This window comes from Amphiura filiformis, chromosome 18 (genome assembly GCF_039555335.1).
Source record: "Amphiura filiformis chromosome 18, Afil_fr2py, whole genome shotgun sequence".
NCBI classification, from domain to species: Eukaryota; Metazoa; Echinodermata; class Ophiuroidea; order Amphilepidida; family Amphiuridae; genus Amphiura; species Amphiura filiformis.
The window spans coordinates 53,261,318-53,287,787 of record NC_092645.1 but is presented as its reverse complement, the minus strand read 5'-3'; the positions used below and the strand labels follow the sequence as shown (position 1 = coordinate 53,287,787).

At 37.3% G+C, this 26,470-nt stretch overlaps 1 protein-coding gene across 1 annotated transcript; it reads right to left on the bottom strand.

Annotated features, from left to right (window-relative positions):
- Window positions 1–1,413: 1,413 nt before the first annotated feature.
- LOC140138808 (uncharacterized) lies at window positions 1,414–23,142 on the bottom strand. Its single transcript, XM_072160580.1, has 3 exons — window positions 22,750–23,142; window positions 11,810–11,912; window positions 1,414–2,134 (listed from the first exon to the last, which is right to left on the bottom strand). Exons 1-3 carry the CDS (start codon window positions 22,804–22,806, stop codon window positions 1,953–1,955), a joined length of 342 nt encoding a protein of 113 aa, XP_072016681.1. The 5' UTR covers window positions 22,807–23,142; the 3' UTR covers window positions 1,414–1,952.
- Window positions 23,143–26,470: the final 3,328 nt, after the last annotated feature.

Sequence of the window (26,470 nt, the reverse complement as noted above, 5' to 3'; positions counted from 1 at the left end):
CCTTTGCATCGGGGCTTGAGATTGGAATTCCAATTTCCTTTCTCACGAAGTAAGGGCTAAGAGTAAAATTGTACAATTGTGTTTGGGAGTGACCTTCCCTCCTTTCTCCTTTTCCTTGCTATATTCTTCAATTTCTTGCTTTGTTTATCAAAGCTATCTGGGCCAGCATGCATCTTATTAGCCTACACTGGCTATCCAGGCTTGTGCATTTTTATTGTATGAGCTTGGAACAGTCCATGGATTTCCCATGGATTAGCATGTGTCCCTCACGGACCAACCTGGGTAAACAAACAAACAAACGAGTGGGGTAAGGTATCCTCTCTGATTGTACCCATAGATTAAAGAGGTACGGCAAAGAGGCAATGTTCCTGTGCTTTGTATGTAATGGAAATTCTCGCATATTCATGAGGGTTGATCTACTATACATGTAGCCTGTGCCTTATACATACGCACATTGTTGCATACCTATAGATTGCATTTACATGAAAGATTTCAAGACGCAAGCCCTATGAATAATAAGTGCCAGGCGCAGAATGTGTGTCTCTTGCACTTCCTCATGGATTATGGAACAATTGGCCCTAATTAACCATGATTACCAGATGATGGATTTTTCCACTTGGTGCACCATCTGTATATAATTACACTATTTTTCACCCTGATATGGCATTGATGTCAGTGCGCATTTCATTGGGTGTACAGCGTTCGAAATAGGGCCGGTCAGCCGGCCATTGGCCTGTAACTTTTTGGCCTGGCCGGTAACTTTTCTGACTGGCATCTAGTTGCTGGCCGGTAACTTTTTAAGGTCAAGCCCGGCTGGCCTGTAACTTTTTGAGGCATATTTCGAACACTGTGGGTGTAGCCTCAAATCACTAGAGTTTGCTAGAGAAAGTGCTGGCGTACACACACAAAGGCTTAGAGATGCATGAGTGAAACAGCTGATTCAACATGTTGACTTCACTGTCACACAGGGTGAAAAATGGTATAGTCAATGGATACAGTGTGCCTCGAAATCATTTTTCAACGGCACTCATTTTCAAGGCCAGTGGGCAATGCGCATCAAGGCCACAACATACCCAAAATGTTTTGAAATGAAAAGTCACCAAGGTCAAGTCCAAGGGTAACAGAGGTCATGACCTTGGTGGATTTCCTGAATATTGAGGTGTATTTTGGGTCACTTTGATTTGTTCAAACATGTAAACCACAAAAGGCCCCTTACAAGCACAGCTGAAATCATCCGGGAAATTAGGCCTGAAAAAAAATTGTTTGATTGGCGTAACCCGACCTACCCTAAAAATAGGCCCGCAAAAAATAATAAAATTAAAAAAAATAAATTAAATTAAAAAGAAGAAAAAAGTTCCAAAGCCTTTATCAAACGAAATTTACAGCTTAAAAATTTAAAAAAAAAAAAAAAAAAAAAAATTAAAGAATCCTGACCTACCTACCATAAAATTTGTTTATGTTACGCCAATCAAACAAATTTTTTTAAGCCTTATCATAGTACTATTATAAATTCTTCACCTTGCATGTTAAATTTAGGCAAACATTGGTTACAATTTGCCTGACTGTCAGACGAAATTGTAATACAAATTTCTGATGTCTCATACAATAATAATAATTTACTTTAAATTGGCTACAGAAAAACGTCATGGATATAAGTTGCAGTCACATACAAGTGCAAACAAAATGGAAACATCTTTACTTCTCCTATATGAAAGTCAAAGCCAAAGCTGTGACCACTCTGTCCACTGTATGATGGTCTTATTTTAAATTACATGTTGGTATACAGTAAAATGAAGTTCGGCAAATATCAGCGAGCACCAGTTATGTCAGAATTTGACGTAGTGCCTTGTTTAAGTTGAACAGTATCTTTATCAATCGTTTTTAAAAACAGTTGTTTGCAAAGTACACTTTGTTGATAACAACAGTGTTTACTGAATGTTTCTTTGTGTGGGCTACGACTGCTGGCTGCTAGATCCACCCGCCTCTTCTTCCCCTGGTGTAGCGCCCTCATCATCATGTTTGTGGTAGTTGCCTTTCTGTTGGTGCCGACACATCTTGCAGTCATCATCCGAGTCACTTTCGCTACTGGAGGAACTCTCCCCGAACATGCGCGGTTTCTCATATATACAACAACCTATGTATATAGGACAAAACAAATGAAAATGGAGAATTAAGAATATGTTAATGCTTAAATATCACTGGGGGCTTATGGGTTGTTTTACAATCAGGGTACATTTCGGCTGGACACCACATTTTGGCCTTATTGAAAAATTAGATATAATTCTATGGAAAAGCGGCCATGCCCAATTATTGGCCACTACTAGCTGTACCTACAACTGCGAAAAAACTGTTTGAAAAGCTCAATAAATGACAAAAATATGTATATATGTGTCATTTTTGGGTAAAAGTGCTGTCTCGTTTGAACTTTGATAATATTTAAGCAGTTCAATCAATGACATTAAGAACAATGAAGCATTATTGAGAATTCAGAAGTAACTATTGAAACATGTTTGATCAAATTCTAAAACCTTGTAAAATTGCAACAATTTTATGAATTGTGACTTTGTATTGAAATCAGGTGGTATAATTCCGTCAAAAATGTCCTTTCCGAATTATGCGTGTTAAGGCATAGTTAAAATTGAGCCATGGAATAAAAAGAAAGTTCTTAAAATACACTCATACATATCCTACAAACTTATTATATACACACATTCCATACCCGCTCAGTTTCCAAGTATCACGGGTTTCAATATTGAAGGTTTGAATTCCGTCAAAATGTGTCCTCTCCGAAAAATGAAACATTTGCACATTATTCCTAAAGAAGATGTATGATTTAAACTTCTAGGTATGTTATAAGTAGTACTAACATTGTTCTATCATATGCATCATGCAAGTTTCATTCACCTCCATATCCATACTGAATTATGTATGTCAAACAAATTGTCCTCTCCGAATTTAAACAATGACTTACTAATAGTTACACTTAAAGTTAAAATATGCAGAGGTGTTTAATGATATTAACTTTATTTTGATATGTACATGTTACAAACTGTATCCTATCATATTCACATAATCATGTAGGGGTTAGTGGCATTTTAATGCATTCCCAAGTTTTTATTTTGCACATTAAATTTGAAACGAGTCCTTATTTCTCTTAGAAATATCCATTAACTTCATCCCAGTTTGTTTTCCTGAAGCACCAGTCATGCCAGTACTCTCCCGAATTGTTCCTCATGTCCAACTACTGGAAGATTATATAAACCAGTCCATCAGTTGCCTCCCATCAGTACACTGTCCTATTATGTCGGAGAGGACACTAATTTTTGACACATTCACATGGGCAATCCCAAGCCAAAGTGGACATGACTCAAAAAAATAAAATTATCTCTATATATTTCTTATTATTCCAAACACATGTAAGGTTCAAGTTATACACTTTTTAATGACATTTGCCTAACATTTTGTAAATAAAAAAGTTGTTTCTTTGGAGAGTGTGTTTTTTAAGTGGAAAGCTCCTGTTCATCTTCGATATTTTCCAAGTGGGCCTATTTTGTTTAACACGGGCAGTTTTCTTTTAAATTTGACACATTTTATATCTATGAAATATGGTCTTCAAGAAATATCAATCACATTTTAAATAACCTCCAGTTCGTTTTATCCTTTTGTTGTGTTTTCATTGCACTAAAATGGTGTAGCACGAGTTACTGAGAGATGCATTTTTTTTATATATTTATAAAATGTTTGAAATTTACCGTATTTTAATTGATGCCACTTAATATTTAACTTCTGTTAGTAGTGCCTTGAGTAAAAATAAGGAATTGAAACACAAAACACTATCCACCACATAATAATGAGAAGGACCTTTTATGGTATGAAGAGTGGAATGCCTTTGTTGATACTGTCAACGCAGCATCAGTAGAACACCTTAGATTCAGAAAGAAGAAGGCAGACTGGAGACAAAAGAGCTTAAATTGACAAAAGAAAGGCAACCAAACCAGCAATGGATAGTGGCTAACTCAACAGGCAGACAAGAACTTGCTTAAGAAATGACAAAAAGACATGGATGAGCAAGATCGCTGACTACTTAGAAGTAGCCTCAAGTAAAAACAACACGAGAGAAGTCTACTAGCTGAAGAATGTTTTCATTGGTAAAACTAGCAGAAAGGCCTCACAGAGAAGAGATGCCAATGGAGAAATGCTTAAGGATGAGGCTGCTCGACTGCAGAGATGGGCTGAATATTTTGAAGACCTACAATAATGTACTCAACGCTGAAGAGCCTACTGAGTTACTTGACTTCTCAAGCTTTAATTTATGTGAGGAACTGAACATTAAAATGGAACCACTGACTAGAGAACTTGACAAGGCAATTGGCCTGCTCAAAAGCAACAAAGCACGGGGTATTGATAACATCCCCCTGAACTTCTTAAGGACGGTGGCGACAACATCAAAGAATGGTTCCTGAGAATTTGTAAACTGATATGGCAAGAGAATGGGGACAAGGCTAATATTATCCTTCCACTGCCAAAGAAGGGAGACCTTTCCTACTGTAGTAATACTGTGATATCACTCGGCTGGACATTGCAGGCAAAGTTTTCGATGTTGACGCAAGAATGAGGGAAAACCAAAAGGGACTCTCATGCCAGGATCAAATATTCGGCCTGAACCAAATCATTGAGAAATGCCTGAACCAACAGCTGCCATGCCATGCTTAATTAACTTCATCGACTATAAGGCTGCCTTTGACTCAGTTCACCGACCATCTCTATGGGAAATCCTGCACATCTATGGAATCCCAAGGAAGATCATCAACATCATAAGTAATTCTTATCATGACACAACATGTGCGTTCAAATCAGAGGACTCCCTTTCAAAGCTCTTCAGTATAGTCACCAGTGTAAGACAGGGCAACATTTGGTCGGCACTGCTTTTTGGCCTTGCCATCGACTTCGTAATGAAATCAGCAGTAGATGAAAATAAGAAAAGTATAACCCTTCTACGTAGGCGAAGCTCGAGGTACCTGGAGGTTAAGATACATGTCTGATCTAGACTATGCTGCCAACATAGCCCTCCTAGAAGATTCTGATGCCAAGATGACAAAAACAAATAAAGCCATTCGTGAAACAGCCAGAAAGTTGGGACTTAAAATGAGCTTCAAGAAAACAGAAATCACATGCACTCACTTGGTCGTTTGAGCTTAACACCATCTGTCCAATGGCAGATAAAGGCCTCGCCCTCATTACATGTAAGGTTGTAGATCACTTCACGTATCTGGGAGCATACTGTAGTGCTGATGGATAAAATGCCACGGAGCCCAATCATAGGATTGGCAACGCATCAGGTGCTTTTAAAGAACTTGAGAAGGTGCAGAGGACTGGTATATCAACTTATAAATACACCAAGATGAAATTCTATAACGCCTGCATTCTTGCTACCCTTCTATATGCTTCTGAATGCTGGACTCTCACTGAGAGAGATGAGTCCAGATTAGATGCATTTGATATGAGATGCCAAAGGAAAATTCTCTGCAACAAATGGACTCAGCATATCACCAACGACTTCATAAGATCTCTGACAAAGCAACAGAAGCTCACCACCATAAAAACAGCATTATGAAATATTTGAAAGTTGTATTCTAAAAGCACTTTTAAATTAAAATTAAAATTTAAATTAAATTAAAATTAAGCTCATAACCATGCCCATGATATGTCATTACTATCATGTGAAAACATGTACACAGTCTTCTAAAGCAACTTTTGAGTTTACTGTTGCAGTATTGGATAAAACTATATTATCACTGGTAACTGATTTGCTTTAAAAAAAAAAAAGATTAAAAAAAAGATAATGATAAAGGAATATGTTTTTTAACTTCAGGTATTATTACTTTCATCAATCACTGTGAAAAAATCAATCACAGAAACTTGAATGTACCTTCTATCAATACGTCAAAAAAATGTCCTCTCCGAATTCTTGTTATGGTGGACAGTAAAAGGTACAAACAGCATTGTTTTTGAAAAGTAAAATTCTAAAAGCACTTAAGGGATCTAAAATGAGCGTTTATTATGCTTTCGACAGATTTTTTGTGGGACATGAGAGCACCTCAGACCTATCGAATTGCATTCTGAATACTGAAGCATGTCTTTCTGATATCAAATAATTTTCATTTTTGAAAATCACAATATAATACAAATTTTATGACAAATTATAAAAATTTGATATTTTCCAAATTTTTGATATATAACAGTCCTCGAAATAAATTATATAAATCTAATGATATATTCTTACAGTGTATGTAGCAGGGAGGAAAAGCCGACGGTCAATTGAAAATTTTGATCTTTCATATTGAAGATATGGATTTTTTTCCAAAAAAGACCTAATTTTTTTTGGTGTTTTGGGAAAAAAAATCCATATCTTCAATACGAAAGGTCAAAATGTTCAATTGATCGTCGGCTTTTTATCCCACCTACATACACTTTAAGTATAAATCATCAGATTTATAAAGTTTACTTCAAGTACTGTTAAATATCAAAATATCAATTTTAATGATTTGCCATAAAATGTGTATTAAATTGCGAATTTCAAAAAATCAAAATTATTTGATATCAGAATGACATTCTTCGTATTCAGAATGCAATTCGATAGGTCTGATGCGCTCTAATGTCCCAAAAAAAAAATACTGTCCAAACGTTCATACCCCAGCCCTTAAGCTCATAACCAAGCCTATGATATGTCATGTAGCTATCATGTGAAAACATGAACACAGTCTTCTAAAGTAACTCTTGCGTTTACTGTTACAGTAGGCCTATTGGACATTTACTATATTATCACTGGTAACTGATTTGCTTTTAAAGATCTTATAAAAATGATAATGACAATGGAATATGCTTTAAGTAACTTCAGGTATTATTGGTTTCATCAATCACTGTGAAAAAATCAATCACAGAAGCTTTAATGTACATTTTGTACCTTCTATCAATACGTCAAAAAAATGTCTTCTCCGAATTCTTGTTATGGTGGAGAGTAAAAGGTAAAAACAGCATTTTTTTTATAAGTTGTATTCTAAAAGCACTTAAGCTCATAACCATGCCCATGCTATGTCATTGCTATCATGTGAAAACATGTACACAGTCTTCTAAAGCAACTTTTGAGTTTACTGTTGCAGTATTGGACATATAAACATTATTACTGGTAACTGATTTGCTTTTAAAGATTAAAAAATGATAATGATAAAGGAATATGTTTTAAATAACTTCAGATATTATTGGTTTCATCAATCACTGTGTAAAATCAAACACAGAAGCTTCATGTATCTTATTAGCTATATGTCAAAAAAATGTCCTTTCCGACAATAACTTGTCCTTTCCGACTCATTATTTTGACATCATATATCTAGGCTATCTGTGGACTTAATGTTGTGAAAATTGACATGTAAAAGCACTATACCTATGTTTACGTGGAAATAAGAAAAGAATTTCTATAACTGATCTGTGTCATTCAGCATACACAACTTCATATACTCATGTCACCACTTTTAGCTACAGATAGATTGCAATTTCATTTTACATGAATAAAAATGTTATAAACTTATAAAAACTTAGTTGTATTTTCATTTCACATTGTCCATGTACCAAACCATGTTATCCAAATCCACCAAAAAGAGTAGCATAATTTATTTTTGTTGCAGAATTATAAAATATGACCATGCCCAATATTTTAACATCATAAACTTGATTCAGCCATAAAATTTAAAGTTGGATACTTGACGCTCTAAAATTTCACAGATCTTTTATTTGACTTGTCCGCAACACAAAAATGGGTAAATTAAGGAAAAACAAAAAACTTTTTTTTTGACCCCCAGTGAGACAAATGGTGTACCCTGATTGTAAAACAACCCTTATTCGCTGTCGTAGTGCACGTTAGTAACCACTGGTTACTGCTCCAAGCCTGGGCTCATACACCTGTTCCGAATTTTGAGATGCCATAGGCTTTGTGTTGTGATCATTTCGATCAGTGGTTCGTAACAAAGAAAGCATGATCCAGTTGACCTAGCAATGGTCATATTCTAACATGCACTACAACATCGAATTACAGTCATAAGTGGTAAATGTCCCACTTTTATTGGTATGGTTTTGGTTCACCTTCATTTGGAGGGAAATTATGGATATATTTGCTATCTTGGACAGTGGTGTGCCTGAACTTTTTGTCAGGGGTGGCAAAGAAAATAAATTGCCCAGTGGGCATTAGTTTGGCCCAATTTTCCAGGGATATGGCTTTATATGCACCTGCAGCATGCAAAACTTTTCAGCTTTGTGCTATTTTGAAAGTTGATGCATATTGCTTGGATTCATTTTGTGTGAAATAGCGCAAAAATTTCAGTCTTACACTATTTCTACACTATTTTATACCAAAATCAACATGCTTATGTGGGTGTATATTTAAATATTTTGAGTTGTCAGGGGTCAATGGCCCCATGCCCCCCCCCCCAATTAGGCATGCCACTGATCTGGAGTGATTTTGCTTAAATCTTCTTAGAAGTAAACATTATTTCCCTGCACTCTGTGCTTCATTATACAGGAATGCACTCCTTAATTATTGGAAAAGCAGTTAAAAAAGTACACGGATGGCATTCATAGTGTATCATGCACTACGCATACTATATATTGATCAGCTCGTAATCAGCGGGCCTTATAACATCGCGGATTAATATCAATATATTTTATTTTTAGAATAAAATTGTGACATCTCTCCAGAAGCATCACAAGTTACTTTTGAAGTCCAATAATTTGTCTACTTTCTTTAACACGCAAAATATAGACCATACAGGTCAACTATATCACTCTTAACGTTGGTCTACTTTTTGGCGTAGTGATAAAACCCTAACAATTCCCGGGCTGATCCGTTGATGCGTCTAAATGCACTACCCCTGGGCACTGCAGGGCTTGTGTACTCAGGGTTCGAATTCATTTAAATATTTTGCGTAGCAGTTTTTTGCTAATTCATTACTAAAGCACTATAAAAAGTGTTACACAAATGCAAATTGGGTAGCAGTTGCTTCAAAATAAGGAGCAAACTGCTATGCGATACAGCCAAATTCGAACCCTGTGTGTACTAGATGCATCAACATCTCACTATACTTGCATTATTTTGTACAATTTCACTCCCAACAAGCCAATACAGTTAATGCAGTTAATACACCCCTGGCAAATTTTGTGCCTATTTTTGCATTTTTCTCAAAACTTATAGCATATTGGTGACAAGTAAGATATGTATTGGAAATTTTATTTCAGCACAGACAACAGTTGTGGAGTTACAGTCAAAAATGAGGGAAACTACTTGCCTTGAGTTGCTAAATTTCCAGTGCAGTAGTTGTAGTCCTTGCCCCTATAATATATGGTCATTTTCACGGTAAAGGGTGTAACTTTGGATTTTTAACATTTTAATCCGTAGTGTTCTAATAAAGCCACAGAATTCCATAATTTTTGGCCACATAAGTCATCTAGTTAGCAGCTACCTTGGGTAGCATAATCAGCTTTGGGAGTTACTGCGTTCAGTTTTAGCAGGCTTAAATGTACTTAATATTGCCATTTTGAAAAACTATAAAAAACAGTAACATTTTTGTAAAACCATGGACGATAATAGAGCACGGCGCGATGGACTTGCAACTCCGTCGTCGATGTGAGGTCAGCGATCGTCACGCTTGCAACATGTGGACGAGATGGCAGCAGCATTTTTCTGTAATTAGCATATTCGTGACGTCATGTTAACGTAAGTCTTCACAACACTACGCAGTACTATCGTAGGTGGCAGCAGCATTTTTCTGCAGTTTCTTTAGGCTATCAGTACAGGGTAATACACAGGGGAAGCCGACGCTGACGCCATCTTTTTGTATTGCGCTAGTATAGAAGTTGCAACGGCCTGGTAAAACCCTGTGTTTTCTTCAGTTAGTTCATGGATAATTTTTCTTATCCTGAAAGTACAGTCATATGTTCAGTAAACACTGCCACATTAGATTTAATTGTGAACGGCCCTGTATTTTTGAGAACCGGACTTCGATATTTGTCGCTTCGAGGTTTCATTTTCCGTTAACAATTGTTAACAAACTTTGTGGGTGTAGCTTTGGTTCATAATTCTTGGTTATTTCTTCACTTCTTCTTGATTTATAACAGTTGTTATCTTAACTTGAAATGGGTAACAAAAATTAGCCGATTTGCAAGCTTTTAAAATTTTTATAAAATCTTGACTTCAAATAGCCGTTTTTCCGTTAACTTTTTTGAAGCCTCCGAAACAAACTGTTCAGCAAGCTTGTGCAAATATAAATAAAAGAGCTCATCCAATCTATTTATCAAAATGTAGCAAAGTAGATCCTCAAGTCACATGTTTTTAAATCGTGGAGATATATATCACCGTTTGAAAATGGGACCCAATACAAACTTTCCGTTAACAATTGAAGCCTCCGAAACAAATGAAGCCTCCGAAACAACAGTAAACTTAATTATCATCTATGCATATCTAAATTGGTGTGTTTCATACTGATATCTGCATTGTAATTATTACTTGATATGTGCAGAATGTCATAAATTTAAAAAAATTGACATTATGGTTAATGTTTGAAAAATATACTGATACCTTAAAAAGCCTGTTTCTGAGGCTTCACATTCAAAAAACACCATACTTAACAAATGAGTGAAAAAATTAATGTGTGATAAATCTACAATATCTGCTGCATAGAATCATTGATTCAATACACACAAGAAAATAACAGCTTAGATGATCCCAACACTGTTGTTTTCAAAAAACTACTTCTGCAATGTTTAACAATTGTTAACATGAAGCCTCGAAACAAAAAAAAATGACTTGCTGTGATAATTTAATTTTGTCACAACTGAAATTCAATACTTAGAAGCAAAGCATGAAAATTGGTAATTGTGATATTTTTTACCTATTTTTTATGTCAACTTGTAGTACTTAGCTAAATATTTTACTTTTATGATCACCTGTGTTGTTAACTGAAGCCTCCGAAACACAAATCGCTTGAATTGCCAATTCTAAAAATAACTCCAATTTCTGTGAAACTTGGATGGGAGGTTCCTTTCATCAAGTAGTATTTGTACATGAAGTTAGACATTCAAATTATTTTAGGAACCCAATTAAAACTTAAAAAATATGTTTAAGGTTTGGAAATTTCCATTGTAAATGACACTTGATGTTAAAAATTTTCAAAACTGCAATTACAAACATAGCAAAACATGGTATAAAATTTAACTTATATCTGTTGACTTACTTTGGAATGGAATTTCACATGTATTCCAGCTTTCATGTCAAAATTTTCTGAGGTTATGTAAAATACATTTTTTCTTAGATTTTAACCAAAATGTTATGCAAATGTCAAATTTTTATTAGAAATCAAAAGGTTTAAGCCTTGAAACATTATTTTACTTGAATTTAAGTTGCTTCTATGCATGATTTCAGTAAACAGAAACATATTTAAGTGGTTTGAAATTTTGACCCTAAAAATCAAAAGTTACACCCTTTACCGTGAAAATGACCATATACATACATGTATCATACTTGTCACCAACGCTCTATAATTTTTGAGAAAAATGCAAAAATAGGCAAAAAATTGGCCAGGGGTGTAGTACCACCTTAATTGAATTATTGTAAATGACAATAATTCAGCACAAAACCAGCATGGACAATTGATTTATGAAGAGGAAAATATTGTCAGTACTGTGAGTGCGCAGATAGGACTTTTTTACATTGCATTAATCTAGATCCATTTGCATACAATTTTACCTTCATGTACGTACTTACATTTAGATTTTTTCTTTCCCATGTGTTCATTGTCAACTACCCCTTGCTTCCAATTCACTTTCTTGTCACTTTTTGGCTTCTTCAGTTTTAATCTTACATTAGGCTGAAAGTAGAAATGAATGAATTAATCAGTGAATGAATTTTTCAATTTATAAATTACTAGATTTCGCGGTTCTCGGGTTGGGCGGTTCTCGTGATAGGCCTATCTCTAATTACCTAACACCCGTTACCCATAATAGTTGTCCTGACCTTTCAAACTACTATACGGCCATGTGTTTTAACCTCGCCGACTTTTCGTCACACACTGATTTTTGAAATTCGCCACACTCTTTCACCTTCAAATGCCTATATTTTTCAAACCATACCCCCCAGCATGATAAAAGTATACATTTTCTGAAAGGAAATTGAACAAGGAATCCAACAAGAGACTCAGAAACACTGTCAGATGTAAGGTTCTAATGCTACATTTATGTCAATGAGACAAAACACCAATTGACAGTGGTACAGGGGTATAATGTCACTAACATTTCTGTGTTACCCCTGCATCTTATTTTATGTCATTTTCTAATAGATCAGAGTAAGGGTTTTCCTGCAATATATAAATGTATGGGGGTTATCACTTTCGTAAAATGATACAGCCCTTCAAAAAGTGACCGAAATAGAATAAATTTTTCTTATTGTCTTGGAGAACAGTGGCCTATCATATACCCTAAAGCAGCTGACTATTTTAACTTTGTACAAGATAAAAGTGTAGATAAGAATGTCAGCTTTCTTTTGATACCAAATTTATTGATAAACACTTATTTTTAAGGAAAATAGCAACATATTTGCACAATCGACTACGAGGCTCCCAAAATGAAAACTTGACTTACAGTTTTGTGCAGAGTGCCCCGCTACATGTACCTCCACCACCCCTGCCTGAGCCAATTGGATAGAGTCTCATTCTATAGATGTTCAAGATATCTTATTGACACCTTTCCATAATTAATAATTGGTGTTTTAGCTGTCATTTGATACCAAATTTACTATCAAATTTATTTTTATTCCAATGATACGTTAAAAAAACCCAATGGCCACAGTGACAAATGTGACGCCACTCGCCCATTTTAGATGTCGAGTTCAAAGCACATACCCCTATCATTAGCTCAAGACAGTTTATTTATTCAACTATTTTACAGAATAAAAGTTCAGATAACAATGTCAGCTTTCTTTTGATACCAAATTTATTGATATACACTAGTTTTTAAAGAAAATTTCAACATTTTTGGACAGCAAGGCACCAAAAATGAAATTTCCCATTGAGTTTGTACATAGTGAGCCGCTTCCTCATGAGCCGCTGCCTCCACCACCCCTGACCTGGGTCATTGGATTGAATGCCATTCTGCTTCTGTTCAAGATATCTTCATGTAACTTTCCATAGTTCATAATTAATAAATTAGCTTTCATTTGGTACCAAATTTATTGCCATAGCTTCTTTACTTTCAGAGATATGCTCAAAAAACAAAACGATCATGGTGAAAAGTGTGACACCACCACCCTTTTTGGGCGTTCAGTTCAAAACGCATGGCCATACGATATACGTCTCTCAATAATTAAGACACAACTATCAACTCTGTTTTGTAGCTGTGACGCTTACTTCGGAACCTATAATCTGAAAACCCATCGTTCGCCTCTTCCAAACACTGTCCTGCAACCACATCGGAGGACCCAAAAATACCCCGAAATTTTAGTAGTGTCTGCATGTAGGGCGTCAATTCAATCGGGAGAAATGTGAACGCAAACGGGTTACATAGGCCTTACCATAACTGATGATTTTATGTTAATCATGTCTTTAAAATAGGCCTATTGGTCCGATGATGCACCTGTTGGTCACTGTAATGCTTTCCGATGCTCGCACTGCGCCCGTCGGTACTCCGTGCACTACACGATAGCGCACCGCGAGCTCGCGTAAGCGAGCCACGCGCACGCGATAGCGCGCGGACAGAGGGACGGACGGACACGTCATAATTAGTATTAAGATATAAAACAAACAGCGATGAGTTTGGACTAGAACTGATCATATCTTAGGTGTACAAGGCAGTTACGGCGAGGATGACATTGACAACTTTGTCATCCTTATCCTTGTCGAATGAATGGAATCACATCATCAGGTTTCATATCGGTCTCGCAACAAAGATTGTTCGTTTCGCCGGCATGTTTCAAGAAAGTAAAATTCATGATCTTTTGAGAAATTATTGGGATAGTTTTATTTTAATAGCCTCTGGCATGAGCGATTGAGAATGTGGATCAAAGATAACCAGGGTCACACTATATAGAATTGTGACCCCATCACAGATCAAAACCGACCAATCGCAGCTGGCGTCATTTTCAGATACAATGAATGAAAGAAATAAAAAGAAATTTGAGCTTGTTCTGCCTCACACAGCGACATCGCCTGGTACATTGTACAGCAGATACACTAAAATCAATACCCGTGATCGATACATGTGAATGTGCTATGCATGATTTGATATTCAGACGATAAATCTTTGGATACCGCGGTAGAAAATGATGAATATCTCCCGTAATTTTTTTATTCTAAAGAAGCCATATTTTTTTGCTTGCACTTGAATGTGTTGAAAGGATATGATAGTCGTTAGCTTGCGTATTGATAAAGAACCATGCGTATTGAGCTCAAAAACTTCTGATTTTTATATGTGCCTAACTATAGCGCAGCATACATGTAGGCCACTCGTGGAGGCAGTCTAAAAGCAGATGACCTTATGGCGTATACCGTACCATGCTCACTAGGTCAGTCACCAGGCTATTGTCAATAGCCTTAGTTGGATGTCCCTCGGCCAATTGTGCATCTCAAAACTATTAAACAGGTCGGAACAAAATGGCCATGCGTGGCTGTGGATTCAACCTACCATGGCGATTTCTGCCATGAAGATATCGGGCAATGACACTGTGCCTCATTAAACATTTTATACTGTATCTGATTTCAACAAAGTACATATATATGTAAGGTGTCATTCTAAAGCTAGAAAACAAATCCTAGACTGTTTAAATCTCCATTTTCATTTCTGAAGCCAAGTGGTTGGTTTTGATGTGATGGGTCACAATTATTTAATTCGTGTTAATCGTGTACATGTACATCGTGGAACATATGGTACCCGGTACCGTACACTTTGCATGGCTGTACGTAGTAAGCCGTTGTACACAGATAACTTATGGATGCGGCGCGTAGAGTAGCGTTGTACGCTCGTGTTTAACACGACAAGCATTGTTGAATGTTCCACGATGTACACAAATTAAATAATTGGGTCAGTCCATGTCAAATCAACGAATGCTGGACGGTTCGCACCCTTTCAATTTCGGACCCGTGCACTTTCGCCCCCTTTCTATTTCGCACCCGTGCACTTTCGCCCCCTTTTTATACCGCGGGTATTGTGCTGCTGTCATGCTGTTGGTTGATGCACGATCGATTACTTGAACTCCCGGCGATGCGGCGTAGTATGTTTATAGTACTGGGCCGTCGGGCATGCACTTATTATAAAGTCATGATAAACCCGGGAAAGAAGGAAAGAAAGGATATTTTAAAACAAAATAGAGGAACGATTTTTTTTCTCAGAATATATTACAGGCCAGATATTTTAGCAGCAGGCTTACCCAAAATAATGAAATAATTAGAATTCAATGATAAAAATAGTAATAATATAAATAGTAATAATAATAAATTTATATTTAATTATTAATTAGAATATGTATAAAAACAGGGGAAATTTGTTCCAACTGACATCCAAAGGATGGATCCAAAATGATACAAGTGTCAACAAGCAATGGATAAAATGAAAAACAATGAAAGTATGACACAAAATCCAATGGGGGAGTAACACAAAACACATAAACAAATTTAATTTAATAATAATAATAATAATAATAATAATTGCTGGCATAATAATAAATACCGCCAAAATTGCTTGCCCCCTCCCCTCGGCCCGCCAAAAAATCTTTGCCCCCCCTTACACATGCTAAATTTTTGGGATCCCAATTTTCAAACCTTCAAACCTTTTTTCCTAAGCATTTTTAGAGTGTTTTATTTAAAAGGCACCACTTGAATGTGTGCCAAAAATCACTTGCCCCCCCTCTCGGTTGGCCAAAATTGCTTGCCTCCTCCCTTTCGGCTCGTCAAAAATTTCTTGCCCCCCCCCCCCATTTTACCCTCCCCCGGGCTCATAATTATTGCACAGCCCCTAATAATAACAATGATGATAATAATAATAACAGTAATAATAACAATAATAGTTATTATAATAAATTGAATATAGCGTTTATGTGTTTAGTTGAAATTCATAATATTTGTAGCTAAGTTCCAAAATAAATACTTTAATGTGTAAGTGTAAGAAAGAAAGAAGAAAGAAAAACAAAGAAAGAAAGAAAGAAAAAAAGAAAGATAAAAAAGAAGAAAAAAACTAAATACAAAGAAATTAAGATGAACTGAACAAATCTAATTGACAGAAATTAATTATAATGTGCAGCAACATCCAAAAACAAGATGTTTCAAAAGACAAAGCAGCTTTCTTGATAAAAAGAAAAAATGGCACTATAAAAAATAAAGAAAGAAAGAAAATCATCCCCTTTACACGATTTACTTTATTATCTAAGAAATAGATGCTATTACATTATTGACATCTTCAAGTTCAAACATCCTGCCTTAAAATTGTCGGCATAAAGTATTTAGCGGATTAAGATACCGCGTAAGATATGGCGTGGTGTTAATGAAGCATCTTCATAATGAGTCCGTGATTGACAGGCCGGTAAACAAAATGAATCATGAACACAAAAATGTCAATCATTTACAATGCAGAATTGGATAGCATTTTTTCCACAAATTTGTTTATTTACTTATGTTATTTATTAAAACCATCTTTACACAGGGTTACCCTTCAGACAAATCTGCTATTACAGGGCCCTGTGTCATGAAAACAATATACATAACAATTTGTAGAATTATACATCTATAGGCCCTATATATGTAAGAATTTTTTTTAAACATAAACATCAAAAAATCATACATCAAATATATCAAAATTCATTAAAAGTACAACATGTATTTACATTTCTTTGTTTTATACAATTTACGTAACACTTGTAGAAATATATATATTAAATTAATTAAGAACACAGACAAAATACATCATTCATTAAGACATAAAAGTTAAAACATTTGGTTCATTATTTACATTTCTCATTAAAACGAACAGAAAACTTTCCTGATTAATAATATTTTATATTTGGCAAAGAATATGGATGCAATTGTAATATTTCTCAATGTGCAATCGTAGCATATTGTTCGTAAATAAATAACTTTGTATGCATGTATTTCTTGACAAGTTTATTCTGGCACGCGGCCGCGGGGCCCGGGGGCTTGTCAAGCATTCGATCGTACGTCACTAGGCATATGGCACTTTCGCGTGTCTGTTTACGGTACCATTGATTGAACCCACACCATACCCGGCGCTTTCCCGTAAGTCATTCATTACATAATAATGGGTTGAAGAAGTCACACCTTATGTATACAGTCACGCGGCCGCGTGGCCCGGAGACTTGTCAAGCAATCGATCCGGTACGGGTATGTTCTGGGACGAATATATGCGTGCTACTGCCTAGTAGTCACCGTAGGCTACCATTGCATTGATTGAACCCATGTCACGCCCGGAGCTTTCGCGTACTAGTGGCAGCTAATACTCGCGGTGAAGAAAGGTGGCGAAAGTCAGCACAGCATTATCGCAAAGCTGATGCCAGGCGTTTGTTTTGCTTGTGCGCATTTGTCTTTGAGAAATTTCATGTCAAAGAAGATAAATTCGTCAACATAAAGATGGGATAAAATTATAAATTATAAGCCATCAAATTTTTGGCCATATCAATATTAGGCCCTATATAATTTTATAGGCCATAAATAATTTAACACTAAATTATATAGCTATTAATAAAGTACTAATAAGGTAAATAATTCTAATTCTAATAATAATAATAATAATAATAATAAATAGGCCTAAAATAAAATAAAAATGAAATAAAATAAAATAGGCCTAAGTAAAATATGATAACAAATCAAAACCTAATGAATACCAATCTTCAGTCGAAGCACATTTTATATATTGTAATAATATAGACCTATTAAATTCAATCGAACCGGAGAGTCCATCAACATCCCGGGTAAACATACTATTTGCTTTTGTACACGCTGGACTCAGTACCGGTACTGCAAACATAGACAATCAACACTAAACAGTCAACCAATACTATACACATACAACACCCCACTGTACCGCCGGGAGTTGAAGCGATCGATCGTGCATCATCAATCAACAGCAGCACATTACCCGCGGTTTAAAAAGGGGACGAAAGTGCACGGGTGCGAAATTGAAAGGGGGCGAAAGTGCACGGGTCCGAAATTGAAAGGGTGCGAACCGTCCTGTTTCCAAATCAACCAGGGGTCCCCAGGTGACCCGCTCAGATTTTGATGAAATGCCATCAGAATAATCTTTTGTGGCCACAATGAACCCATACAAAATTTGGCTTCATAGGCCATGTCGTTTTCGAGAAATGGCCCTTTGAAGTTTGGCCCAGACCCCCCCTTTTTGGCACTCACGAGTGTCATTGGTGATTTTTACCAACTTTGGTGGCTCATAACTTCTTCAGTTCTTGTTCTAAAGAGATATAAAGCTGCAATCTTGGATTCTAGCTAACCTTGTGTCATATTTTCAGAATCTGGCTCTAAATTTCAGATATCTGCTTTCCTTTTTAAGTTATGAGCACTGTGCACCCAAAGTTCGCCACTTCAGAGGACTACTTCCAGCGGGTACTGGTCACGGCACTGGGTCCAGGGCTATATTATATATATACCGTGATGTATTATGATGGACTGACACCCCAGACCAAGACTTGGTGTACATTTTAAATTCATAATCATCATGATCATATATAGTTTTCATACTTCTACTTCTACTTCTACGTGATAATCAGCAGAGTCCAAAAGTCTGGATTTGATGCCGATGACTGGTGTAGGCACATGTGCGGAAACCAAAGGTGCTGGTGCGGTATTATACAGGTGCGAGTAAAAAAGGCGCCAAGGCTTAGATGTGACTTGCAACCGCTCCCTTGAAGACCTCTGGTGAAGGCGAGGTCAAGATGTTATCAGGGAGGGTATTCCACCAGGCGACAGTCCTTGGGAAGAATGAGTATTGGTAGACTTGTACCCTTGCTGGAATGATCTGGTACTTGCTTGGATGGAATGACCGGGTGGCACTAGGCTGCATCGCTGTTAGGTAGTTGTTGGGATTGATGGCGATGAGTTGATTGTGGATCTTGTACATCATCTGCAGACTGGCTGCCTGTCTTCGCTTCTCAAGAGATGTCCATTCCAGTTCCGAGATCATGGCAGTCACACTCTCTCTTTGATGGTAATTACCGAGGACAAATCTGGCAGCACGGCGTTGTATGTTTTCAACCTGAGTGAGGAGTTTCTTGGTATGAGGGTTCCACACGGTGCAGCAGTATTCCAGGTGTGGTCGGACTAAGGTGAAATACGCCTGTTGTTTCAGCTTTTGAGGACTGGCTCTGAGATTCCTACGAATGAGGCCGAGCATTCTATTGGCACGGGTGGTGATGTTGTTAATGTGCTTCTGCCAGGAGAGGGTGTTTGTCATTGTCAAGCCCAGGTACGGATACTCAGATACTACGGATAGAACACTTCCTCCAAGATGGTAATTGGTTTCAATGACATTCCGACGCAGGGTGATTCTCATGGTGTGACATTTATCTGTATTGAATTGCATCTGCCATTTGGACGACCAGTGATGGAGTGTAGTAAGATCTTCTTGGAGAGCTTGTGAGTCACTGACGGATGATATGGATCTATAAATCAGACAGTCATCTGCGAACAAGCGAATCTTGGATGATATACCAGATGGAAGGTCGTTTATAAAAGCCAAGAATAACAGTGGCCCAAGGACGGTTCCCTGTGGGACGCCTGAAGTGACCGGAACCCACGCTGAAGACTGACCGTCTATCACCACTCTCTGATGTCGCTTGGTTAAGAAATTGCTTATCCAATCAAGAAGAGAACCTCTGATGCCATAGTGATCCAATTTCAGCAGGAGTCGTTGATGGGGTACACGATCAAATGCTTTGGAAAAATCTAAAACTATGGCATCAACTTGTTCACGGTTGTCCAATGATTTGGCTAAGTCTTGCGACGTTATGATCAACTGGGATTCACAGGATCGACCAGGCCGAAATCCATGTTGGGCATCGTTCAGGATGCTGTGGGTGTTGAAGTGATCCATGACTTGGGAGAAAATAATGTGCTCGACCAATTTGCTACAAATAGATGTTATTGACACGGGCCTGTAGTTGGATGGAGTATTGCGCTCACCTTTTTTATAAATGGGAGAGATGTTGGCTACAGTCCAGTCGTGTGGAACTGTCCCTGTATCTAGTGACTGTTGGAAGATCACCTGAAGGATGGGCGCAATTTCAACGGCTGTGTCTTTCAAGATGCGGGCTGGTATTGCATCTGGCCCAGTTGCTTTGTCAGTCTTTAAGGATTGAAGGAGCTTGAGGACACCCTCTGAAGAAACTGTAATGTTCATTACATCTGGGTAAGGAGGTTCATCCAGTTTAGGAATGTCACTAGTATTTTCTGTGGTAAACACAGAATGAAACTGCTCATTGAATATGTTAGCTTTTCCTTTACTGTCAAATATCACCTTTGACCCACTCTTTAGTGAGGTGATGTTGGTGCTGTCCTGTTTCTTGGATTTAATGAAGCGCCAGAATGATTTATTTGATTTATCACCATCAAACATACTATTTTGGTATGTCCAGTAATTTTGACGCTGTTTCTTTTGGGTTGCTTTCTGGAATTCTTTGTATTCCTTCCAATCTTGAGCACGCTGAGACTTCTTGGCTTTGTTGTAAAGTCTTTGCTTTTTCTTGCACATTCTTCGGACTTCACGTGTAATCCATGGACTCTTGTGATCAGAACAAGAGGTCTTGGAAGGGATGTGGTTGTCCATAACACTCTTCAACTCATCAGTGAACATGTCCCAGTTTTCTTGAACTGATCGAGAGAAGGGGTCACTATTGAGGAAGTAATGTTGGAAGTCTGTCATCTCCGACTGAATGCTGGTCATATCCGCTTTCCCGAAGAGAAAAACTTTCCTCTGGACTTTCTTATTGATTCTCGGTTTGGTGTTAATGGTAAAACTAACAGCCTCGTGGTCGCTTAACCCGGCTACAGCCTTACAGGAATCAACAAAGTTGGGATGCGATGTGAGTACCAGGTCCAGAATGTTTTTAGTGGCTCCTGATATCCGCGTAGGCTCTGTAACCTTTTGATCCAGGAAAAATTCATTGCAGATATTGAGAAGGAGGGCACATTTTGATGGTTCAATGGCGTACTTTTTTACTTCCCTTTCTGACCAATCAATATCTGCGAGATTAAAATCTCCTGCCAGGATGACAATGGCATTTTTGAATTTGGATTGGATTTCAGACAGCGTGATGGCGAGTTGGTCAAGATTGGCTGATGGCGAGCGTGGAGGTCGGTAGAAGGAACCAATGATAAGTGGCTGGTGACCTTGAATGTGGATTTCAGCCCACAAAATTTCGGCATCACTAGAGATATTACATTCTGATGCAATAAGATCGTCCTTTATCATAATAAAAACTCCGCCTTTGCGAGCATGGGTTCTATCTCTTCTAAGAGTAGTAAAGCCAGGAGGTGTGATCTCCGCGGTGAATATAGAACTATTTAAATGCGACTCTGTACCAAAGATAACATCTGGTCTGTGCATGTCTATGAGCGATTCAAGCTGTGGCATCTTTTCATAAAGGCCATCGCAGTTTATCACCAGGGCTTTCAACTTCCGATGTTTAATTTCACTTTTTCCTTTCTTCTGTTTAGAATTCAGGGTTGGAGAGGAGGTTGCAAGGGGTGGGCCTATTTCCTCAGGTTGCGACAGCTCAGTTGAATCGTCAAGGCTGCTGAAGGAGTTGGATAATGATACTCCCGATAAAGAGTGGAATATAGACGGGCTAAAATTCGGAAGTCCGCATTTGCAACATATCCAAGAAATACTTGAATGTGCATGTATTTCATACATTTCAACTGGCATACTCATACAGTCTGTGTGGTACCAGCCGTCGCACTGGTCACATTGCAGACAGTTCTGGCCCCACTTGGCTGGTTTTTGACAGACTAGACAAGGGTACTTAATAGGGCGTGGCCCAGGATTGATCTCTGTGTCTCCAGCAAGGAGCAATATATACTCACTAGCTCGAGATACTCTAGCTAAAATACAGGTTTACATTTACTATCTTACATTATCTTGCTGTATTTCAGCTAGAGCTCCAAACGACAAGCTTCCGGGTTTTTTTGGAGAACAATACTGTTACGTAAGATGAAGAAGAAACCCACCTCGGAGCCCGCCCTACTCATTATTTCATTATACTTATTGCAATTTGCCTCCACAAATTACGTAATCAACACAAAGCTTTTGTGAGGATTAGTGAGTGGATAAGAAATTGACAGTGAAGGATACGAAGGACACGCCGATTGTTAGTTGTCAATCATGAATTGCCGCAACGTATTAATATTTTACTGCATGGCATTCCGCAAACACCAAGACAAATTATGCCGTATTTTTCCAAAGATCATCTCATATGAAGTAAGCTGAATGCGATCTGTACTTTTGTAACATTCCGATCGCTTTTGATCACCTGTTATCGGCGAATTTGCTTGAAAACACGTGAGTTCATGTTGTGTAAACATAATTAGCATAGACACAAATGAAATTACGATGCAATACAATGCAATTTGAATGCGCAGCAGATCTATAGAAATAACTTTGCCCGGTTTTATGCAGAATTAGACCCTGTCTGATACTCACAGATTTTTGTTCTGTTTTTGTTACTGTCCGTGTCGGTAATGTTGTTGTTGCTGACATTTTCTAATATTAAAGTTTATGGTGATGGCCAGCTAAATTCTGACCTAGTCCTAGTGCCTGTTGTTGAATATAAACCTCCTCACTCCTGTCAAAACAAAATGAACTCCGGGAAAGAATTTCAACTTTGAACTTCAACCAACTTGATCAAAACTTCTCTCACTCTTAAACAATTCGGTAAGCTTATTATTTGTTTTTATTCTTCTTCTTTCTCAAAATCAATTTAACAAGATAAGCACACATCAATCAAAGATAACTATTCCAAGCAGCACTTTACACTGTATTTCTACTGCTGCGTGTGTCTACGTGCAAAACGATCTTGGTTTGTTGTGGAAGTCGCCATATTGAAATGTTTATACTCAGTGTTTCTATTAAGTCCAGATCCAAAAATATTTACTTAATACTTGAAATGCATTTTTATACAGACATTAAAAATAAAGCAACTTTCTAGAACACTGTAAAACCTATTGAGGTTATTTTTCTACTTGATACGATGTTTCTTACTTAATTAAACCACATTTCAAATCATATTTAGGAATTTGTTCACTTTTAAAATTTCATAAATATGACGTCATTTTTATTTACAGGGTGGCTTGAAAGTCTCTGTCACAATAAAAAAATATTCCCCTGTGTCAATTATATGGATCGTCCCATTCGCGTTCATTACCGGTATGTTTTTTTCAACTATTTTTTTTATAAAATCATCAACATACTAAACCGTTCATATGCATGTCTAATATAATTAGCAAATTTTACGAAAACTAAGAGACTATTAGGCCCTATATCTGATATAATAGTCTCAGCTGATATCCAGACGACATTATCTGATTTTTTTGCCTATTTTATATTTTGTATACCGGTATTTTATTGAAATCGGATTTAAATCATGACTACATCATGTGAAAACAATGATAATTTATCATTTTTATCTGAATAAACATGAAAAGTGTTTCCTGGTTTGTTTTGTTTGTTTGTTTTTATGGGTTTTTTTGGGTAGGCCTAGGCCTATATTTTTTTTCAACAACCATTAACCAAAATCATGATGAGAAAACAAACAAAAAAAATATAAAAAAATAGAGAGATTAAAAAGTACTTAGTGTTTGAGCTGCTTAAGGGTGGTGTAATAATTATGTGTACCCCCGGGGTATAAAATATGGTGCAAAAGTTGAAAATATGCGCGCAAAGCGCACAAAAATTAGCACTTTTGGGGGCTAAAATGGCCAAATATGAGGTTAATTTGGTCAAAAACCCACATACAGGCGTCAACATTGGGGGGGGGGGTGATTGTATGGATCATCCTCCCCGGTAAAATATTCCATCTCCCCGGGATCTACGCCTATATATGGGGGGGTGAGATTTGTTTTGGCACGGACAAAGGGGGGGTGGCAAGCGATTTTTGGCAGACCACTTTGAGAACCACCACCTAGGGGTACATGTCGGGTAGGCCTACACTGGCCTTTTGCACAGCCCTTTAATATTCTTAGATTGTTTTAGCACCTTCATGTCGTGTTATTTTAGGGCCTATATGTATAGGGGAGAGCGGGGAGTGTTCGCCCTATTTTTTTCTGACCAGCCTAGCGATGTCAATTTTAAGGTTAGGGATGACCTGATTAGCTCATGTGAAAGCCATAAGTCTTAGCTATATGCGACCACAATCCCAGAACTATAGGCCTTACAATAGCAACAGGATAGAGCAAACAAAAAAGTTTTGCAAAGTGGCGAACTTGCCCCATATTGGGGCAGGTTCGCCCATATGGTGGGGTAAGTTCACCCTAATCACAAAAAAAGGTTTAAACCTTGCATAACAATAACATATACAATGCAAACATTTAGCAAGAGTAAACAGGGCATTCATTCTCTTCTGGGGAGTCACTAAATTTGTTTGCAGGGGTCGGGTCAGGGTAAAATGTAGGGGTCCAAAGTGAACTTAAACGTATCATGTTTACAACTTCGGGGAGATTATGGATTAGGATATAAACGGTGGTATGAGTAATACTGATACCACATAACTTTAATAAACATGCTTTTCAGTAGTTTTACCTTGTTTAATGATATAATTATCGATATTTTACATAATACGCTGATGGGGCAGGTCCGCCCTCCAGTTTGGGGTAAGTCCGCCCGGGGAAGATAAAGGGCGAACATGCCCCATCCTCAAAAGGGCGAACGTGCCCCTAGGGCACATTTTTATATTTTCTTCAGGGTATGCAAAGTACAAATCGAATAAGGAGTTTATAACTGCAATAAATATTTGACAAATCCCATATGTTCCCAATACAGATATCCATTAAAACCATCTGTATTTATGTATCAATGATAATACAACATTATGAATGCAACAAAAAATTACGTTTTGGTGTAATTTTTTTGTTTTGGCTGCAGTTCGATGAACACGTCCCTATATGTCGCGTAGTTAATATGAGAAGTTTATAATGACCTATGTCACCTAATTTTGCCATCACCAAATTCCCCGATAGCCGTAGTGCTGAGAAACAAGGGGTGGGCGAACCTGCCCCAAGGGCGAACACTCCCCGCTCTCCCCTATGCACAGGGTTTATGTTTATGCAGCACATTCAATGCAGAGTATAATCTATGTTCATGCTTCAATACAACCAGAACCGAATTACCACCCGGTCCCTGGCCATGAGCTGCATGCCATGCCATGTTTTGTATAGGCCTACATAAATACTTGATAGAAAGTGCATGTTGAACCTTTATTTACCCAGAGGATTATTCAATGTCTTCCCAGACCTGCAATGTAACAACGTGCGGAACCTGCTTTTCGCTTGTTTGTTGTTACTTTCAACACGGCATGATGCAGTCATGTCTACAGTAGAATTCACCACGATCTTTGCGGACTTAAACCCCATTAAAAGCTATTAAATCAAGATAACACTCATTGAAAACAGCTCAACTGATTATATCAGATCTTCTCTGGTTAAATCCCCACTAAACATGTTTCTGTTTTACCTGTGCACTGCTAGTGATCTGGTATTATAGTTTCAGTTGGGTGAACGATTATAAAGCAAACGCAAGGTAATAATACTGTGCGAGCTTTTGTTTACGAAATGAGACAATAGTCTGCTTATTGTTAACCAGCATTCTTGAAAATGAGAAGTATAATGGTTGCAGGCTTCACACGGTTTGGAAATAATTTCTTCATATTTTTTGGTGTTATCTGTCGTTTACATATCCTTCCTAAAACACAAAAGTGCGAATATTTCCAAACACCTAAATTAGCTAAAAATTTAGGACACTATGATGTTACAAAACTATATATTCTAGAATTTCAGAGAATACTTTAAATATTGGCCGGTAATTTTTCACACAGTGACGTTAACTAGGCAATTACCTATACTTCTAACATACACTATTTTTAGAGGTCACGCGTCAATGGGGAGAGCACTGTGTATTGTGTATAAGAAAACGGACAGTAACTACAGTATAGAGATCATCATAAAGGAATTCACAATAACATGAACATGTTTAAAGCAATTTGTAGGCTGTTGGCAGATTTGTTTTAAACATGTTCAGGGGACAATAAAAGCGACAAGAGGTTTTTCCTGCCCGGCGATGATTAACCTTTGGTGATGATAACGTGAACGACCGTGCCTTTTTTCAATCATTAAATTATCATAGCACTATTCTGAGTTTACAAAAAGGAGAT